This window comes from Petromyzon marinus, chromosome 50, assembly GCF_048934315.1.
Source record: "Petromyzon marinus isolate PM22_M1 ecotype Great Lakes invasive population chromosome 50, UKy_Petmar_22M1.pri1.0, whole genome shotgun sequence".
NCBI classification, from domain to species: Eukaryota; Metazoa; Chordata; class Hyperoartia; order Petromyzontiformes; family Petromyzontidae; genus Petromyzon; species Petromyzon marinus.
In genome coordinates this window covers 3,580,243-3,600,525 of record NC_133716.1, presented here as the reverse complement: position 1 = coordinate 3,600,525, position 20,283 = coordinate 3,580,243, and the positions used below count along the sequence as shown (strand labels likewise).

Below are 20,283 nucleotides of genomic sequence, written 5' to 3'. Positions count from 1 at the left end.
CATGCTGGCCTCTTTTACACTCTTGCAGCACATTCAAAACAGACCGCAAATCCTTGTTAGCGAGAACTCGAGGATTACAGTGAGCAAACATCCATATTTATTACTAACCATACTTACATTGGTGTGCGCAAAAATATAAATCGAGGCAAAAGCAAGCCGGAACGTATGTTAAACTTGAACAGTCAGTCCGCCAATACTCTCAGCATACGTAATCCAGGTTGCAACGGATGCCAATCGTCCATCGCGAACTCCACGGTGGTGCATTTGAAGAGTAGCTCTTGAATCTCCAGGTAAAACAAAGGAGACGGAGTCTCCGAAAAAAAAACCCCCACAGCAAGTGGTAGGACGACGTGTCAGAAGACTCTGTCGAACTCGGACTGGATGGCCGCGGGGTTGCGCCCAGCGTTGGCACCCTGCTGTGGCACCTGCCCACGACGGCGCGGCGGTGCCAGGTACTCGAACATGGAGGTGTTGTGCGCCGACAGCATGGACTTGAGGTCAGAGGGCATGGGGTCGGTCCAGAAAAAGTCGTGGTTGAGCGCATCGTCGCTGTCCGTGCGGTGCGCCGGGTCGAGGCACAGCAGGCGGTCGATGAGGTCCAGTGCATATGGGTCCTTCACGTAGGCCTTGAGCCGCTCCTTTACCTTACGCTTCTGGCCCTTGGGCAGCTCAAGCTTCTGGAAGAGTTCGTAGCGGTCGACGCCGGCCCACACCTGACGGGAGGACACAGATCGCAAGACAGTGGGTGGGTGCGGCGTTAAATTCGTTTCTCGTGAAAGTTGTCGCTTTTCATTCTTTCAGTTTCCAGATGTGGCAGAGTAACTCGGGGGTGAACGTTTTGGCACATCAAGCGCAGATACAAATTTAATTTTTTGAGTTATTTAGGCAGCCTTGGTGACTGGACTGAAGACCATCAAGCTAATGATAGTTCAGGTCCAAGTTTGATCACAACTCAAGAGAGCGAGATAGACAATTGTGGGTGTCTCCATACAAGTCATTGGTGATTGGTCCGAGACCAACAACTCACTCGACATGCTAATTCGCGGTTTAATCATGTGCAGGTGAAACATTTACAGCCCCGATATCCGAACTGTGCCGGCTCAGTCACCGAGCCACTCGGGTGACCCTTGCACTCGGCGTTTTGAATCTTCGCGTGTGTACAAACGCGCAAACACGTGTGGCTGCATGGCACGCACCTCGGGATTGATGGACCCACACAGCTGGCTGATGAGCGTGAGCTGGTGCTGCTCGGTGTTGCCCTGCATGATGGGGCTTCGAGTCCACATCTCCGCCATGATGCACCCGGCCCCCCACATGTCTATGGGGGGCCCATAGTCTCTCTCTCCTGCAACAAAGAAACGGGACGACGGCTTAAACTCGGTTTTCTTCACAGGTCGGGTTAGTTTATATCGTGCACCGTTTAAAAAAAGACTAACGTCAACGCTTACCAGTCGGCGATGATCTGACAAGGATTTTCAAATATAGCTGAATAACACCAACACCTTTGCGACTCACCATATCAGTTATGCACAGTTACTTTATGTACACAGGATATGCACACTGCACATGTTAGAGGGATAGTAGATGTTTCGTAGATACAATAAAACCTCATCTATTCACACTTGTTGCTGCGAGAGGGGTTTCCCCCCCCCCCTTTACAACTAGTCGAAAGATAACCCTTGCACATTTGTACGTTATAAGAGTTGAAACATACATTTGAATGCATGCAGAGATATGCTTGAGAAGACCAACTCAAGCTTCAAACAATGGGTTTGCACAAAAATAAATTTCCCAGGAGTGACCCCTGGGCTGGGCAGTTTTAGCCCTTTATAATTTTTATAGCCGACTCGCAAACAGCCGATGGCTGATGTGCATACAGACGAGGTTTTGAACGCATCATGTGCCTCTGTGCTGGCGGCTTTGCTGTGAGCGCAGCGTTACCCAGCAGCAGCTCCGGCGGGCGGTACCACAGCGTCACCACGCGGTTGGTGTAGCGGTTGCTCTGGCCGTTCTTGGCGATGCTGAAGGCTCGCGCCAGCCCAAAGTCGGCCAGTTTGAGTACACCATCGCGTGTAATCAGGATGTTCGCAGCTTTCATGTCTCTGTGCAGGATCTGCACGCAAATATGCCAGGACCTTCTTCCTTACGCCGTTCTATAGTCGTATATAGCGGGCAGGCCCGTCCTACAGACGAGGTGATGCGACACTCACCTGACCGCCTCGTCTGACATGCGTCACTCACCTGACACCAACCACTCATCACGCATTGTCACTTGACCCTCACCAACTCAGCTGACTCACCGCAATATTGGTAAGACTTCTGAGATTCAACAGCTCCCACTCCACCCCGCACACACCCTTCCTTCTCCAGTGGCACGCCAACACATTGTGCGATTTTAAATTGAGCTCGGATCATGAGATTAGCCAAATTAAAGGATTATTTCATTAGGATCTCATGCGCATTTAACACACCTTATATACGCTTTCAAATGACGCCTCGTCTATTTCAAATTAGTAGGGAGGTGGAGGAGTTCTTCGCACAAAGATGCATACAGATTGCATACAGCTGCAAGATCTGCCTAACCAGAGGCAATTGCATTTACCTGGGTGCTCACCTAATACTAACCACTCTGAAGTGTAACACGGTTAACCATGTATAGAATACTAACACCTCATGCATTACAAATTGGTCACACGCTTGACACTAGCCATTGTTACATGAAAGAAAATTGAATTTGTGCAATTTACTTTCACAATAAGCCGATGTCAACAAAGTAGTTTTATGCTCATCAATGCTTCAGTAAATCTTTTGCACTTAAAAACTCTCGTTCATGTAACTATGGCCATTGCTTAACCTGTGTCACGGTGTGGTACTTTGTAAGTAATGCAGTTGCCAATGGCCCTAAAATTAAAGGATTGTAATACAAGTTGAGTGCACCTTTTTCACAATGGGTCCTTTGAGCCGTTAGAAACTAGCTTAGCAGTACCCTAAACAGGGTTACCGTGGTAGCTTTAATAATAAGAAAAATACATATAAAATAGGTACCACAGTATATTTGACAGAATATCCGTCTTGGAATAAAATGACACGAGACATCTATGGAATACGAGAAAGGACGATGCGTCTCTAAAGCACACAGTAAATGCAAAGCCTTCCGCCCACGGTGGACAAACGCAGCGTTTGTCACCCCAAGTGGTAGTGAACGACCCTCTGGGCTCATCGGCTAAGGGGTTGGGTGGGGTGGTGGGGGCAGGTTGCAAATATGAACGTACATTTACATACCTTATTCCTGTGGATGTAGTACAAGCCATTAAGCAATTGCTGCATGACTTTCTTGATTTCCGAGAGTGTAAATTTCACATTGGCATTGCTCAAGAGTCCGGCAAGGTCATGCTCGCAGAAATCAAAGACCAAGTAGATGCTTCCCTTGTAGCGGTTGTATTGTGTCGCTGCGTGGAAGAAAATAAACATTTGGTTTAGACGCAATTTGGGAAGTTCAAACACCATGTAACAGAAAAAGTGCAATTTGCTGACAAAATTCAATTGAAATCCCGAGTGCATTTTTAAAAATAGACTGTGGCAGAAAAATAAAGACAACAGACCTGTTTCTTGCTCACCTTTAGTGCGGCATATCTCAATGAGGTTAACAACATTTTCATGCTTGAGAAGCTGGAGTATTTTGATCTCCCTTAACGCTGTAATGGGGAACTGAGAGAGGACAAGACCGGTGGCTTTAAAAAAACATCGGTAACCATGCCCCCTACACCTCCACAATCAGTCACATTCGTCAAAGATATTTAATTGGACAAACAGCGATGTCCACACTTGACAAAAAACGCACAAGCATAAAGATGGGATTCGTGCCAAAACTTTGATTTGAAGTGTGCATTAATTGTGCTTCCATATTCACTAGTTTATAGAAATATAACTTTCAATACGACTGTCGGACAATCTCACATGAACACCCACCTTAGGCACTATCGAATACTAACGAAAAAAAATTTACAAGTCACATTTAGCACAGTGACACTGGACCGTCTGTGAAAACGAGCTTCGACAGCTCATCAATATTCCTCCAGGATAAATAAATATAAACTCCCTAATTTTTTTTTCAACAACGGTTTTATTTTAAAGTGCACTAAAAAGTAAATAACTCGATTGGACAATGGGCAGAGGACGACATCTTGATGACGAGGCACGCGGCGCCTGCTTCTTGGGCGAGGCGATTCAAGAGTTTAGGGACCGGCGTTTATGGCCTACCCAAATAAATATTTAATTAATAAGCCTTTCATACAAAATGTTAATGGCTTTAAAAGAGCCAATTAATTGATACCGATTTTGATACAGGCATGCACTGTCACCGGATCTGAGTACGTGTGCAAAATTTGGAATTGATTGGACAACAAGTAGATTAAATTTGTATTACAAGATTTGACCACGACAAACATAGTAGTCAAGTAAAACCGTTGAAAAGAGACTCGAGTTGAAAGTTAGTAAAAGACGTGAGTTCAAAGTTAGTGAGCACGGGTGTTGCAAAGGCGGACCCGATTCCTCTCTGGTGAACGATTCAGTGCGCGGCCAACACCGCTTGCGATGAGACCGCTCAAATGTCTTGTTGGTAGATCGTCTGGCTCATTGGCCGTAGGTTGCCCACCACCCACCTAACACGGACTATACATGAACAACGCAAAGCTTGGGGGGCGTGCAAAGGGCCTCTCTTTTCTCACTCACCCCTTCCTTCTCGTTCTCCATGAGCACTTTCTTCAGAGCCACCTTCTTGCCCGTCACTCTGTGTCGAGCTTTGAACACCTCCCTGGAGAGCGGCACACACACGCACACGGCGCAACAATCAGGCACGAGATCGTTTACATTGCCCGCCCTGTATTAGCACGTCCAGTGCATTGCCTAACAAGCCTCGTTAGAGTCGTTTTCAGGAGGGCTCCCCTCCCCCCGCGAAATGTTTTTTGCAGGACGGGGGGGGATATCAGAATATTTATTTATACTGGCGGAATCCGATGAGCTCTAAAGCTATTTTTCACAAATGTCCAGTGGAAGCGGGTAAGAACGTTGCAACAGATACAAAAAAATCGTAGAAGTACAAGAAACGTAAACAAATCACCCAAACACATACAATCATACTAAACCACCCTCATCCTATCAGGCAAAGCCCAGAGATATAGTAACTTTTTTTCATAAGCGACCTGACCACAAACGATAGCCCAACAAAAAAGCGGACATGTTTCCCAAATTAATCTAACTAATAGCAACGCACGTTCCTAAATGTAGGAAATAACTGGAGGACCAGGACAAAATAAAAATTCACGCGATCACGGGGAAAACATTCAAACTCCAAATATATATGGAGGCGTCAGGGTCAGAACTACCCCACTACTCCTGCATACTAGGCAATAGTACACAACGGCACCCTCTTACAAATTATGTTAGGGATCTTTAACGTCCATTGTGCAGCAGCAGACGGTGCGTATTTTAATTGCGAACGCATATTGAGTAACACACGGGTGGGGGGGGGGGATGCTCGAGAGACGATCGGACGGTGTGGTTAGGCACAGCCCTGATTAAACCAAAAACACGAGGACGTCGACGAGGGAGATGGAGCGTTTTAAACTCGGCTCGCGTTCAGGAGGCTAGAGCAGGGGGTGGTGATTTCCGGCAATCAAAATCACAAGAGCTATCCCCCCCCCCCCCTACGATATCGGCAAAGGAGGGGGGGAACCCTCAATTCAACGTTTAAGAGCCGCAATTTGCTCGCGAATACGAGACCGCTCGTCGATAAACGTCACGAAGCAGCCCTTAACGAGGCCGTAAGACCGCAGACCTCCCCACCCACAGACCCCGTGAGCTTGGCGACACACGGAGACCGTGGGATGGAGATTTCGCGTGCGAGATGGCGACGCCTCGCAAAGGACCTTTTGTCCTGACCCATGCAGCGTATGCACAATGGCCGCTGATGCCGGCCACGTGGTGGGAGGTTGTTACTGTAATGTGCCGGGGCAGCTTGCCGGCAATGTAATGGACGGTGCATTGTATGGGGCGCGTTAACACTTCGCGATTCGTCGTGTTTGTAAACCAAGACCTTAATCCCCACGGCCGAATTATTTTGGTCAATCCACCGCTCGATGAGAGCCTTCGCACGCCGCGTGGGCTGTATGTTTTATTTTTTATTTAAGCTATACTTCACCACCCTGGTTTGTGCGGATAACATTAATCACGTATGTTTTTTAATAGCGTCGTTCATGCTAAGGTGCATCTCAACAACGCTGCACAAGACAATTATCAATCAAATATGAAAACAATGTCTATCGTAAGAGACGTCACAATTCTACATTACATTTAATTGTTAAACCAGCATATGATTTAAGTTATCGTAATGTGTTCACTCGCGTGACTATATGTTTTACAACACAACCCGGGATAGAATAATGGTAGTTCACGTACAGTATATATTCATTAAGCTATAGTGCACTGTTCGTAACTGCCCAGCCATTTTGTCAACGCACCAGCGGACCCCCCCGCTACCTTCAACCACGCCGATCGCCGCTGGTCGGCGAAGCCACTTGCCCCCATCGTGTGCGCGTTAAACCGTACCCGTCACCACAGTCACAATAAACCGAGGGGGAACACAAAAAAAACCTTCCGCAATTCGTGACGAAAAGTCGCCGTGTCCACAAGTCCCGCACGCCACAATGGCCGCCTGCTCCCTACCCACTCCCCCGCCACCCACCCGGCTTACCCGAACGTTCCCTGGCCGATCTTCGCCAGCTTCTCGTACTTGGACACCTCGTCGCAGTAAGGGAAATCCAGGTTCTCGTATCGCGCCATTCTCCCACCACGCCGCGTGTGCGAAGAGTTGTTCTTCTTCTTCTTCTCTCTCGGCCTCGATAACCAAACAGCGGAGGACGCGCGCAGCCCACACGGCTTCTCTCCCCCTTCTTCCCCGGCCACGAGAAGTGACGTCACCACGCACGAAACGTCATACGTCACCACCCCCCCCCTCCCTCATTCACGCGCTGTCGTTGCGTGGGTGACGCCATCCCCACTAAGATTGATCAATGCCGTTTTGACGTCAGTCCGCAAAAGCGAGAGCGATGACGCCATACGTGACGAGGCGTGGGGGAGGTGAGCTTGCGCGATGACGTCACGACGCACAGGTCTGCACACCACGTGGTCAATTCACCGCGAACAAGGCCAGATTTATGCAGCTGGTTTCCAGCGAGGTCGCTGCACCTGGAGCTGGAGCAAAGAGAGTCGAGAGCACGGACGGTTTGGGAGGGGGAAATACAATTTTAAGTTTGAGCAGATAAAGGAACGACCTATTGTTAAGAGCCATCTGCAAACAAATTTTTACTCCGTTCTGTCTCCAAATACAAATATTTAGTCCATCAGCCTATATCGGCTTTCCACACCAAAGTTATGCAACAACGTTCCTTTAAGAAAGCAAACTCCGTACCGGTTTTGACCTTTTATATTTACAGACCTGATTGGCAGCATCTCTCCACATGAACCAAGCGTGCGTATTGATGTAATTAAGTGTGCATCTAACGCGATGACGTCAGGGCATACGCGTTGAAGTCTTCCAGCTTACGACGTGACGTCAATTTCCACAGACCTCGTTTCTCGGACGGAGGAGGCCGCGTGCCGCGCGTAATGACGCAGCCACCCGCGCGGGTGCCGACGCCACTTTTAAAGCGTGCACTCTTGCGCGATGACGTCGGACTACATGCGTAATGACGTCGATTCACTCCGCGTCCGCAGAATTGCGCGAGATTCTCTGACGTAAGGGGCGGAACAGGCCCGTGCGCGATGACGTCAAGACGCACCTACGCGATGACGCAGCCCCCCCGTACGCGTTGACGAAGCACCCCCACGTGATGCCGCCAGGACCAATCAGGTGGGCGCTGCGCACGGGAGGGAGAGCACTGGTTGAGCCCCGTTGTTCGGGAGTCCGAGGCGGTGTAAGTGGCGCCGCGTTTCCCTTCGGCGCGCGGCCTTTTCTTTCGCGTCGCTCGCGCCGTTGCGTGCGCGCTTTTGTTGCGGTTGTTGGGGCGCAGGGAGGCTGCCGCGCGCGGGATGAGAGGGGTCGAGGCCGCCGTCGGTTTGGCGGGGGCCACAGCGCGCCCGCCATTTTAATCGGCACGGCTCAGCGCAAAGGCGGGTTTTGTCCGTCCCGTTTTCGCGCCGATGTTGACGTGTAACCGTGATCGTCGTTTGGTGACTGGGTGGTTTAATTGTTAGTCGAGATGGTAGATGGGAGCGCATGGTGCCGCGAAGCCGACGCTCGCTGCTATTGGGCGCAGGCCCGCATCTAGGCCAAAGCCTTTCTGTTTGCCTGGTTTTACTGCCGGTTAAGGTACGCCCCAGCCCCGGCTGAGCCGAGAAGGGTATCCGCGTCCTCGTTCTGACTCCCGTTATCCGGCCCGAGATGTAAACTTCGCGCCCTAGCCGCATTTATAGTTAAAAGGAATTGGTGCTGAGCACAAGCATTCGTGCATGCACAGCGTACATCAGTATTTCCTAGTATGTAATATTTTCATGTATAGGTAGGTGTACGTGCTTTGAACGTGTATTATGCATATATTGCACATTTTAAGTGAGGCCTTCATCCAGCAGTGGATTTATCGTGGCTGATATTTTACTTTATAGTTAACGTATTTTGTTTGTTGTGCATATGCATTAACGTTATATTCTGTATTTATAGTATTTATAACTCGTGTTAGGCATTGGGAGCGCCTTTCACTTCCGATTACACATAACGCAAGGTGTTACCGCTTGCAATTGTAACAAATATTCAACATTTAAGACATTCAATTCCGGGTCTTACTAGAGCTCTTAATAAAACCGCTATAATAAATATTGAAACAAACTGAACCGCATCCATATTCAAATCAAGTGTCTCTAAAATAAACTTTAAAAATAGGTTGTTGTAAATAAAGTGCATGTAAGCGTGCCAGTCTTCCTCGACCTTAGTTGAGCCTTTACTGCTCGTCTCCGAGCATTCATAGCCGAAAGGTACTCAATACGTGTTGTAAACATGGCAAGCGAGGAAACGGCAAGTCTCAACAGAGACGTAACATTTCCGATAAACGCGGGAGTTGCCGTGCTTACACAAACGCTTCCAGTGCACACAAACCCACGCGCTCACATACACACGCACCGTGCATTCACATGCTTACAAAAAAAACATCCACACAAACGCAAGCACATATAAACAAAACTGCGTTTTATGGTTTAGTTTGTTGTCTTTTTTTCCTGGACCTCCGATGTTTGTACATACGTACATACGTACAAACATGCACATATACACAAATACATGCATCTTAGTATTCTATAATCACAAACACTAACAAAAACAAAGATATACACGTGCATATAAACGCAAACATTAACTTATACACGTCAAAGCTGATGTACACAAACGAATGGACACAATACAGGTACTGTACGTACTTAGATGAACACATACAATCACACATGTTGAAACACAGGACAGACACAAACACGTGTTCCTAATCACATAAATAAGCACACAACAAAACAGCCGCCAGTCGTCACTAAGTGGCGGGACGTCACTACAGGCACTTGTGCCAGTCTCGGTGCCCCTTGAGGCCACGTGAAAAGTCGAAGGATTGCTAGCAGGTAACGGGACAGACCCAGCCAGGTTTTTTGGGTTGACCGACTCAGGGGACTGGCATTCCCCGCTTGTGCTTCCTATTTTCCCTCCAAAAACAGCAGAAAACCCACAGAGCAATTAAATGGAATGTTCGCATAAGCATGCACGCATATATACTTTAATATAATCACATACGGACAGACAACTCATAACAAACGTTTGGATGCGCATGCATACGCGCACATACAAACACGCGTCGCGCCTGTATGCTTAAACTATTGTAACGAGAGCTGTTACCGAGCACCTATAAAGGCACAGATTCCCCCGGTATCGCTTACATATTTTGTTTTGGTAAGTGCTGTCACATACTTAAACATACACAGACATACACTGACGCCCGCACACACGCGCCAGACGGTCTCCTAAGTAGGTTTCCTGACCGTTGGTGTGTTCACTTGTGGTGGCTGTGCACGTGTTGGTGGTCCGGTGGAGTGTTTTGTGTTCGCCTGCTGTGGCAGGGTTTGTTATGTTGTGCAGCAGCGGTTGTGTTTGTATGCGCGCACGTGTTATTAACGTACTACACGAGGAGAGAGACTCGCAGGGCAGAATGGCCGTGCCGTCTTGTTGTTTTGCGCGATCCAGTGTTTACTGCCACGAAACGCGTTATTGCTATCTTGTTGTCGAGACGGACAACGGAAGTGATACATATATTGCATTAGCACAATTGACGAGATCGGTCAGTTACAGAGGGGACTTTGAAAGCATGCTTGATGCGATGGTATAGCCTTCCACAGTGGTGAACTATGTTTCAGCTATTTAAGTTGCACGAGTGCTTTTCCACGTACCGTATATTATAAGAAATCGCATTCGTCTCTGGTTCTGTTTTCATTATTATTTACGTTAATATTGTGAAGTAAATAGGTTCCTTGTTGAATGGCTTGCTACCTTAGCAACATGATTTCAACATTGCTACACACAGCTTGTGTAATAATAGCAATAGTGCAGTGATGTAACTGAGGAATGCTGCCGCTTTGCAGTGGATTAGTACACTGAACCTGCAATCCAGAGGTCGCCGGTTAGATCTAACGGCGCGGTAGTGATGTCTGCTTCTTATGCATGTTTCTTAAATCCGCGCCCCCACTTCTGCCCATCCAGGACTATCATTGGGTACATCAGTCGACTGGCAGGTCGAGTGTGGAGGGGTAAAGTGTTGGTATCCACCATCACCTCAAATATGAGTAGGCCAAAATACCCGCTAGAGGGGTCCTCTACAGCTCCCTCCAGTAGAGGTTCTTGATTCAGCAGTGGCAAAAGGGCTGCACCTTCACCACCTGTAACTCTAACCTACGTACCTTGTGTTGTTTTTACTTGTCCATCAGGGGGAGGTTGGTGATAATGTAATCCAAGCCGCGGAGTTACAAAAATAACAAGGATACCAAGTGTCGATCTCTACAAGGCGTGAGTGAACCTTTCAGCTGGCTCTTCATCTGAACGGCACGGGCGCCAGAGAGAGGCTGACTGACACTCAGGAGAGCATGTCTGCGATACCAGCCGCGCCGCAGGGCGCTCAGCCTGCCACCGCAGCGGCCACCACCGCCAGCCAGAGTGCCAACCCGGCTCCCCCCGAGACATCCAGCCCTGTCAAGCCAGGCCGGCTCACCAATCAGCTGCAGTACCTGCAGAAGGTGGTCATGAAGGCCTTGTGGAAGCATCAGTTTGCCTGGCCCTTCCATCATCCCGTCGATGCTGCCAAGCTCAACCTGCCGGTAAGCAACTGAGTATTTCTCTGTTCACCGAGTGTCTTTGTTTTGCTGAGCAAAGGGCCAAAATGTAAAACAACAAGCAACAAGCAGCACAATCATGGTTGTAATAGATGAGAGTTGACACATTTCTTGAATTGAGCAAGGTTATAAAAGCTTAAAATAGATGATGGAAGGGAATTCCAAAGGCGAGCGGTGCAAGGCATGAAGCAGAAAGAGAGTCGTTTTTTCCCGCATTGTGGTAACTGAACACACTGCGGATGAGACACAACTGTTGTTCTGGTAGACAGTCCTCAACATGGGGTTGCGGAATGGGAGAGCGAAGCTCACGGAAATAGTAATGATGGCCATAGCGATCGAGGAATAAATGAGGCAACTAACTGGAGTGAGCGAGTGACCAGAGTGACTCGGTGAGTGCTGGATCATCAATCACCCTGTGACTGCCTTATGTTGCATTCTATCAAGCACCGTGAGATAGGGACTGGACACACCACCCCAGATATATCCTAGGTTAGCCAGGAAAGAGCATTTGACTATGTATGTATGTTGAACTTCGCACCGTACGTAGCCAACCGTGCAAATCGGAGGTGCGACAAGTTAACATTGTATACAGTACAATATTACACATCTGACCATTGCATATCTATCCTGACCAATTAGGTAAAGAACGGAGTGAGGGTAGTGCATTCTGGTACATAGTGTTGTGTGTTTATCGTAAAACATGCTCCAGCCTTGCTATCATGTGTGTTATCCGCTACAGTAATAGGCAACATTTATCAAAATAAATATCAAAGTGCTGGTTTGGCAGATGTACATAAGATCCATCACTAACATTGCATTATGTATATGTATACCTCTTTTGTAATCTACTCCTGTAAGTCGTGGGGGTTGTTTGACCACACACTGCTCCCTTGCTCAATGCGGATGGATGAAAGGAAGCATAGCATTACAGCGCAACAGAGGGTTTTGTTCCACTGTTCTCTGCTGCCAATAACATTGTATTATAATAGAGTATACACAATTATTAATACAATAGACTGATATTCCAGGCAAGTGTCCTTTTAGAAGAGAGGGCACAGATTGACTGACTTAAAGTTGAATATGACACTTTACATTGGTGCCCTAAAAAGTACAATTTGAGTTGGGCTAACAGTTTATCTGATAGACAACGTGATTTCCCGAGTGAGAGGTGTGGTTTTTGCCCAGCTCTTGTCATTTTTGCAATGATCAGGGGAATATGTTGTCGCACTGTTCTAAATAAAAATTGATTGCACACATAGCAAGCATCTGTTGTGATCGTTTGCGTCTCTCTGTAAATGAGACACTGGACAGGTTGCTTGACGCACTTCACGCCGTGCGGCACTAAAGGGGGCGCCCCGCTTAGCTTCACCTCTCCCAGCCCCCATAATATTTGCATTCACCAACTTAGAATATTTCGCCAAGCTTGTCGTGTGGATGTGCCAAGTGCGCTTTGCCAAATTTTTACCCCCTCTGCGTAGGAATGTTCCCTCACTTTGTGTGGAGAATTTTTACTCATTTGCTGCCAAAATCGAAGTGTTACAAAACCTGGCGTGTTCAACTATTAACAACATTTCCCTGGGTGCAGCCGGCGTGAAATGATGACAGGCTTTCTTCAGAACATTGGCCAGTGCTCTTTGGACCCGGTGAAAGTTACGCTCTCGACAGCAGCAGCACTTTCCGATTTTTCTTTTTAAACAATTTTGAGGGTGTTCACGCTCTGCTTCATAAAGCAGCCGACATACTCCATGTATGTTTACTTACAATTTGACAAAGCGACTCGGATATGTCATGTAATACAGCCCGGTTATATAATTTGAACGCAGCTTTACGGCAAGCTGTGTCTCGTGCGCATTGACCGAGCGCCCCATCGTGAGCTGTACCTTTTCAGGGGGGCAACAGGTGCACGTACACACCTACGCCCGTTTTGCAGTGGCTCGGAGAGTCGGGTGGTGTTTTATAGCTCGCGTAACAGCGGCTCTGTAAGATAGTGTAACCGGTGCAGAGAAAAAACAGCTTGGGGATGTGGCCAGCCTCGTTTGCTCTGCCAGTGACCTTGTCCTGTGCGCAGACAACACCGCCTCTACCGCCGACGCTTTTCCCAGGGTCGTTAGTGCGCAGGCAGCTTACACGACCTCCTGTTACCTAATTCTCCGTTATCTGCCAGTGATTGTGTGCAAACAGCCATGTCTGGTTCTAACCCCTGGCCGCCTGCCCCCCTCCCTGGGCTGCAATGTTCTCCGTGTGATCCGATGTTGCGTTAAAAGTTCGAGGCGTGATTACATGTGTCACTTCCCTCAGCTCGTGTGCCCCTGTCCGATGCTTATTGAGAGATACTGTAGCTCCTAAATAATTTACACGCTAGCCTCTGTCTAATGGGCTTGGATTATCTGTGCTCTTGGTACACTTGAAATGTTCAGTGTACCACTGGAAGGTGATAAGAAGGCGTATATTGAGATAATGTTTATCAAACCAGAAGCGCTAGTATCATCAAAATATTGAATGTTATGTAATGTATACGAAAACATGTATCGGCTATTAGGATAGTAAATATTATTTGTACATGACATGAGCTTTGCTGTAGGCCTTAATCTAGCAGCGGAATGTTAATAGTTGATTGTGATTATTTAATTCATGTAAGATAGTGCAGCAGTTGCAGATTGGTTAGCGCACTGCTATGAACCCAGTTAATTGGTTAATGATATTTGATGTTTGTACCCCTCACTAGTTTTGTTTGTTCTCCTCCCACACCTCCGATTCACACGATTGGCTACATACGGTGCGAAACAACTTCAACATACATACAATGAACACTGACCAGCATAGTAAAATATATTCATAGAACCTCCATGACAGAAAAGCATGTGGAGGCATTGATCCAGCAGCAGATTGACAAAGGGCCTTACATTATTGTTTTGTTTTATAGAATTGAAAAATACTATTTTGCAATTGAACACACTTCTGTTTACTGCACATATCGGATACGATTAGTTGAGCTAAACTGAGTTGCGAACTTACATGTCACAGAACAAGTGTTTGTTGTTCTTCGTTTAACACGCAACTGTCTTCTGTTTTTAAAGGATTACTACAACATTATCAAGAACCCGATGGACATGGGAACCATCAAGAAGAGACTGGAGTCAAACTTTTACTTCACAGCTGTGGAGTGCATCCAGGACTTCAGCACCATGTTTACAAACTGCTACATCTACAATCGGGTCAGTGGGGCATGGTGCAGCTTCACGCCTTTCATTGACTTATGGGCTGCTTGACGTTACTTTGCCAGGCTTTGATGTACACTCCTGCAAGCCACTGCCTTGAAGGGATAGGTGGGTCACGGAGGGGGGTAAAACTCCCCAACATGGCTTGGCAGATCGTAGTACAGAAAGTGGGTTTGATCACCTGTGTTAGCTTTTGTGTTTTTGCCATTCCTATGATTGGGCCTTCCCTGTGTTCTAGTTTACTCAATGTACAAATACTACCATGTAGATTTTCCCAAATTGTTCTGCTGTAAAATAACTCGATTAATTTTTTTTTCCATTTTGCACCAAGCTGTGTTCGGCACGATGGTTGACGTAGTTCCCCTACGTGCCGGGAGATTTCAGTGTTTAGATGCTCGTTAAAATGGAATTGGCCAAATTTATCAATGCAGCACCCTCCTGAACGAACATGTCTGGAAATTGAGGCTTTCCTGGTCACATAATTGACATTAAACATCCAAATGAAATCTAAAATATCCAAGTTACATGTATTGCATTTATTCCAAATAATAATAATCCAAGACAAAGATGGTCTGATGTGGACAAATTGCTCTTGCTTGTTTTTTTCTGAAAGAATAACCCTTTGGGAGTTTGAATATATACTTTATTTAACACGTAGGCTTTCGCGACCAATATCATCCATGATAGAGGTTTTTGGGTTGGATCGCGTAAATATATAAATGTCGTTAAAACCCGCCTACCACCCGACACAGTCATCTAGTAAATCTGGCTGTCGCCTGATGAAGCTAGTTGTAATTACTGGCGAAACGTCGTATTCAGATTGTAAATGTTGTGGCTTGGTTCTCCAACACACCGGTGTGCTGTATTAGTGACGAATTGGCCACTTTCTGTTTACGTGACAACGTGTGGTGGCGGGTTTTAACGACACATTTATATATTTACGCGATCTAACCCCAAAACCTCTATTATGGATTATACTTTATTTGTTGGTCACTGAGATGTAAAAATCATGGATGGTGAACATTTCCAGCAAAATCAAGTGGCCGATCTAGCAGTTTGAAGTTGCATCAGCTCAGTCCTTTCATGGGTTTAGAATGGGTCGATTGCATTCAGTCTTTAGATTTCTGTGTTTAACCAGGTGGGAACGGAAGAGAGGCAGGATTCTTCCATGATCGGAGTTTTATTCACAAGAGTGACCTGTGTCTCCATAATGATAAAATAGAGCAAGGAAAATAAAAACAATCGCAGGAGAAATAAAAAAATTGTTCACAAATGTGTATCAACTTAAATTAAATTAAATGTTCTGGAACACAAGTTGAGTTCGTAAAACATTCGCAGTAAAGTTCAGTTAGAGAAAACATGACACATTATTTGCCAAACAAGTGAGGATACATAAAAGATAAGTTTGAGAGCTTGGGTGTCCTAGAAGGCTGTTTTTTTTCCTTGCGATCTTTGCAGTCAGTGGTTATGCATGACTGTGATGCCTTTCACACACGATAAGGCTTGGTGGTATGCATTGGTCCTTCAAATGTTTCGGTGAGATCTCGAGTCGTGCTTCCCGACAGCTTTTGGAAACGTTTTGCGTGGATCACTCGGCGATTTTTATATTTTTTTAACAAACCCGCATTTTTGCCCCTCCAGACAGCTTCTCGCGGCCCTCTTGAAAACATTTTAGCTTCGCGTGTTTGTCGACAGCAGGCGAGAGAACATTGGAGCGCGTGTGTGCTTGTGGCCGTGGGTGCGTGACATCACGCGCGGCACGATTATTTCTCCCGTCGGAGCTTGCCGCTGACTGGAATGAAATTTGGCATGTTTGTGTTGGGGTGAAATGCAGTTGTTGAGAAAAAAATTATGGTGTGGCGCAAAAACGCTTTAAATTTGTATTCGTGAAAATGACGTTCTGCTGAGAACAATGTTTTCGTGCCGTTTGCTGGCTGCGAGAAAGTTGTTTTGTGGAACTGCAGTGAACAAGTGCCTGCAGCTTGCAATGTTCCTCAGATCACTGAAATGCCATGCTAGTAGTGTACTGCTACTCCAGGTTGCATTTTAAGCACAACGTTTCATTTGATCCAATTAATTGAAATGTATTAAAACGTATAGACTCGCAGATCCCTTAGCATATTTTCAAAGCGACAATAGCTATTCAGAATGTAGCGAGTTACTCCTTTTCTCATTCACGGATATTTGGTACATTGTCACAATTATGTGTCTGGATTCTGTTCAAGGAACATTTATGTTTTTGTTATTTTTTTACCATTTCGATTTTACTGTATCTCTTATATGGCGGGATTAGCTCCAGTGGCCAAAATGTAGTGTTAAAACTTGGCTTATACATTACACCTCACTTGCATGGAATCATAAATAATTGATCTCAAAAACACATTTCCTGGATTAATCGGTGCATCTTTGTGTTCCTCACATCATAGCAATATTTACTTTTTAACTACTGGCAAAAGCAATGTCAGTGCATATACTGACATACTTTCTGCCCATGTATGATATTTGACAATTATTTGAAAGATACATTTTGTAAAAAAAAATAAGTAATGTAGTTAATTACTGCAATCGTGATACAATATAATTTCGATGTATGTAGCATCTGATTGCAACTGCATCTCAAGATACTGTACAAAACGCATGGAAAGAGCAATTGATTAAATCGTTAGAAGAGATTGTTTATTCCTCCAATGTGTTATAGGTTCACCTTTCCTAGTAGCATATTTGCAAAAAAAACACACTTGACCAGATTAACTGTCACGTGTTTCACCAGCAGTGCATTGTCACAGTGCTTCCATTGGGTTTGCTGCGCCTTCGCTGCAGCTGGTTACCAACAGCAATGAACCAACACGTTGCTTCTGCGATATCCGCGCATCTCACGCACGCAGCGTTTCTTGCGCGCGCGTGTGCCCAACAGCCCAACGACGACATTGTGCTCATGGCGCAGACGCTGGAGAAGTTCTTCCTGCAGAAGGTGGCCGAGATGCCTGTGGAGGAGATAGAGCTGGCGCAGCCCGTGCCACGTGGGCCCAGAGGCCGGGGTCGCAAGTCGACAGGTAAAACCCCGTGATGGTCTCCTCCTCCACCCACTATTTCCCACCCTTTCAGCACACACTGGGCACACAGGATACCTTACTGCCCAGTCAGAGCTGCGCTGGGCATACAAACACACACATACACACAAACGCACGCATACATTTCCCTTTTAACGCTTTTACAATTAAGGTTGACAGTATTATTACATTAGCGCTGTCTGCCTGCCTGCCTCTAACATGGGGTCACGGTAACTCATAAAGATGATCCAACGCAACTCAAAATGTTTGTGTAAAGTTGTGTTGCTATTAGGGACTTCCCTATTGATCAAAGGCTGAATGGTTAAGCCCTTTCAGCCAAGGCGTTGATGTCACACGCCATGTTCTGTCTTCGCTTGCCCACGGTACGTGACGCGTGACGTCATCTCCATCTGGCTCGGGAGGGAACGTTACTGTCACTACGAATTAAATGCTTCGGGGGGGACCAATGCTTATGGATTAATAACAAAAAAGGGCTTTACATGTAACCGACAGACCATTGAGACTGAACATCTACTTTTTTAAACGAGATCTGGGTTAAATAAGTAGAAACTTTAGATTGATAAATTACAGCGATTGTAATCATTTTAGAAAATAATAATAATGTAATGATTCAAAGCATGGCAAAACAAAATCCAAACGTATGAAAACATGTTTGGTCGATAGAAGCAAGAAATATGTAGTTAAAACAAAATAAAGAATTAACCGTCCTTTTTTATGTGAACTGTTGAACAATCATGTGCACGGCATTAACGTGTTTGAAAATACACCCAAAGTATAATTGTTAACATAGCTCAAAACACATGTATATTCATATTGTACAATTTTATACTTGAGGATATTGTTGAAAGTTGACCTGTTTGGCATTGATTCTCAGTTGCGTTATACTGAGACATTGTCACTCCGTGTATTAGCATTGCACACTAAACGATGTTTAAATTGACACTGACAGCAATATGTACCTTGATCCTGACCACACAGCTCAGTCAAAGCCACTCAGTGTTGCTGTCCAGATCTATAAATTTCTACTTTTTGACTGAATAGCCCAGCTCTAATTTCGAGTGTAGGACTTTTGTGGCAGACCCAGACAAACCTGGGATGATGTTTTTTTTTACGCTTAACTTTTAAATCTTTTTAGCTATATTCCTGCACGTAACGTAGCTTACAGAATTGTCAGGTGCGTGTAATTGTCACTTGGTACTGATTCTATAGTGTTGTAAACATGGGTGCTTCTATCTGTAGAAACGTACCTTTTTTAGTTGGTTCTATTACGTTCTTAACTCTCTCATATGCAGTTATTAAGAGAAAATCCATCTCTAGGCTTAGCTCTCCGGTGTCTGTTTGGATTGTACGGCACGTTCTTCGACACAATGTCTGACGTTTTGCTCCACGTGCTGGGAGCTTTTTCGTCACGATGCCTTGACGTGGGTGCGAAACGCCGGACGTCTTGCCGAACGACACGCTCTGTAGTCCGGAAACACATCGGAGATCTATAGAGCGCAGCCCGCGACAACCTACTCGGCCGTAGTGTGTAGGCTTACTCGGTATTACAACGCGCAAGTGTATTCGTGTCGCTATTGTGTGTCGCTGTGCTTAAGGCAAATAAAAACTGAGGCATTGGAAAACGACTCACCCTGTGCGGACTTTCATTAACGAGCGGGAGCGCCGTGTCTTGTACTCGTACTAGCCGTGAGCGTTGTCAACAACACGTACCTTTCCCTCGCGCCCTCCCAGCCGCCATGTCGCCGGGCGGGCTAGGCCAGCAGCAGGCGGTGCCGGCGGGCGGAGTGGCGGGGACGCGGTTGCCGGGCCAGACAACGCCCCAGCGGCCTCCCAGGGCAGCCGCACTGGCGGCAGCGGCAGCCAGCGCTCAGCAAGTCTCCAACGCAGACTCGCCCCCGTCTGGATACTCTCCCCCTCATGTAGGTCCCTCCCAGGGGTCGATTGTGTGTGTGTGTGTGTGCGCGCGCGTGTGCATATTTGTGTGGAGGTGCGTATGTCGGCTGGCGTGGTGCTGGGTACACCGCCCCCCTCGTGCGCCATGTTGAACTCGATAGGTGCTCGCAAATAGAGATTGGCCCAATAACCAATGTAGGCTATACGGGAGGTGATCTTTGTCTTTGTGGGAGGTGGAGGGACGGCGTAGTCGTTCACGCACTTCCTAATCCAGTGACCTCATGTTGAGTTCTAGGCCATAGCCAGGGTTGGTGACGAGTGATGTTTCAACCGATCATCAGCCTGCCCTAGGTCAACACTGCATGATGTTTTGTGTAAACATCAGTACTGGGAAGACAAAGGTGGCCACGCATGGTTGCTGGCCGCACAACGCCCTCTTGCGCCTTGCCAGCCTTAATAGGTGCTCGCTAACATCACATTTCACAGCAGTTAAATCCTTTATAGCGCATTTTTGACTCGCCTTTTTTGTGTGTGTATGCAGTATCACATCCTGAGTCAGGCCTATATCAAGTCCTGTCCTTGTTTTCCCCATTTGGTCACGCACCATGGTCTTCACCAATCCTGCTCCTCAGATGCAAAATGTATTATTCAGTACTTTATGGAAGGGGTGGATGATGTAACAAAAATCTGGA

At 46.5% G+C, this 20,283-nt stretch overlaps 2 protein-coding genes across 11 annotated transcripts in view; one reads left to right on the top strand and one right to left on the bottom strand.

The window, feature by feature from the left end:
- Positions 1-74: 74 nt before the first annotated feature.
- CDK9 (cyclin dependent kinase 9) lies at positions 75-7,250 on the bottom strand. 2 transcript variants are annotated; one of them, XM_032972989.2, is made up of 7 exons: positions 6,752-7,250; positions 4,732-4,813; positions 3,603-3,708; positions 3,283-3,449; positions 1,942-2,113; positions 1,197-1,345; positions 75-713 (listed from the first exon to the last, which is right to left on the bottom strand). In XM_032972989.2, the coding sequence occupies exons 1-7, from the start codon at positions 6,838-6,840 to the stop codon at positions 354-356; spliced, it is 1,125 nt and encodes a 374-aa protein (XP_032828880.1). In that variant the 5' UTR covers positions 6,841-7,250; the 3' UTR covers positions 75-353. The 2 variants fall into 2 exon arrangements, with proteins under 2 accessions (XP_032828880.1, XP_032828881.1); XM_032972990.2 differs by having other exon boundaries at positions 3,618-3,708; positions 6,752-7,247.
- Positions 7,251-7,787: 537 nt separating this feature from the next.
- Positions 7,788-20,283, top strand: part of LOC116953123 (uncharacterized) — a 47,564-nt gene continuing 35,068 nt past the window's right edge. For 6 of the 9 annotated variants that reach the window (XM_076074762.1, XM_076074767.1, XM_076074766.1 and 3 more), the window contains exons 1-5: positions 7,791-7,973; positions 11,008-11,394; positions 14,487-14,624; positions 17,542-17,680; positions 19,430-19,617. In XM_076074762.1, coding sequence (XP_075930877.1) covers positions 11,164-11,394; positions 14,487-14,624; positions 17,542-17,680; positions 19,430-19,617 — 696 coding nt within the window. In that variant the 5' untranslated portion in view covers positions 7,791-7,973; positions 11,008-11,163. The other 3 variants (XM_076074760.1, XM_076074763.1, XM_076074761.1) reach the window with 3 other exon arrangements.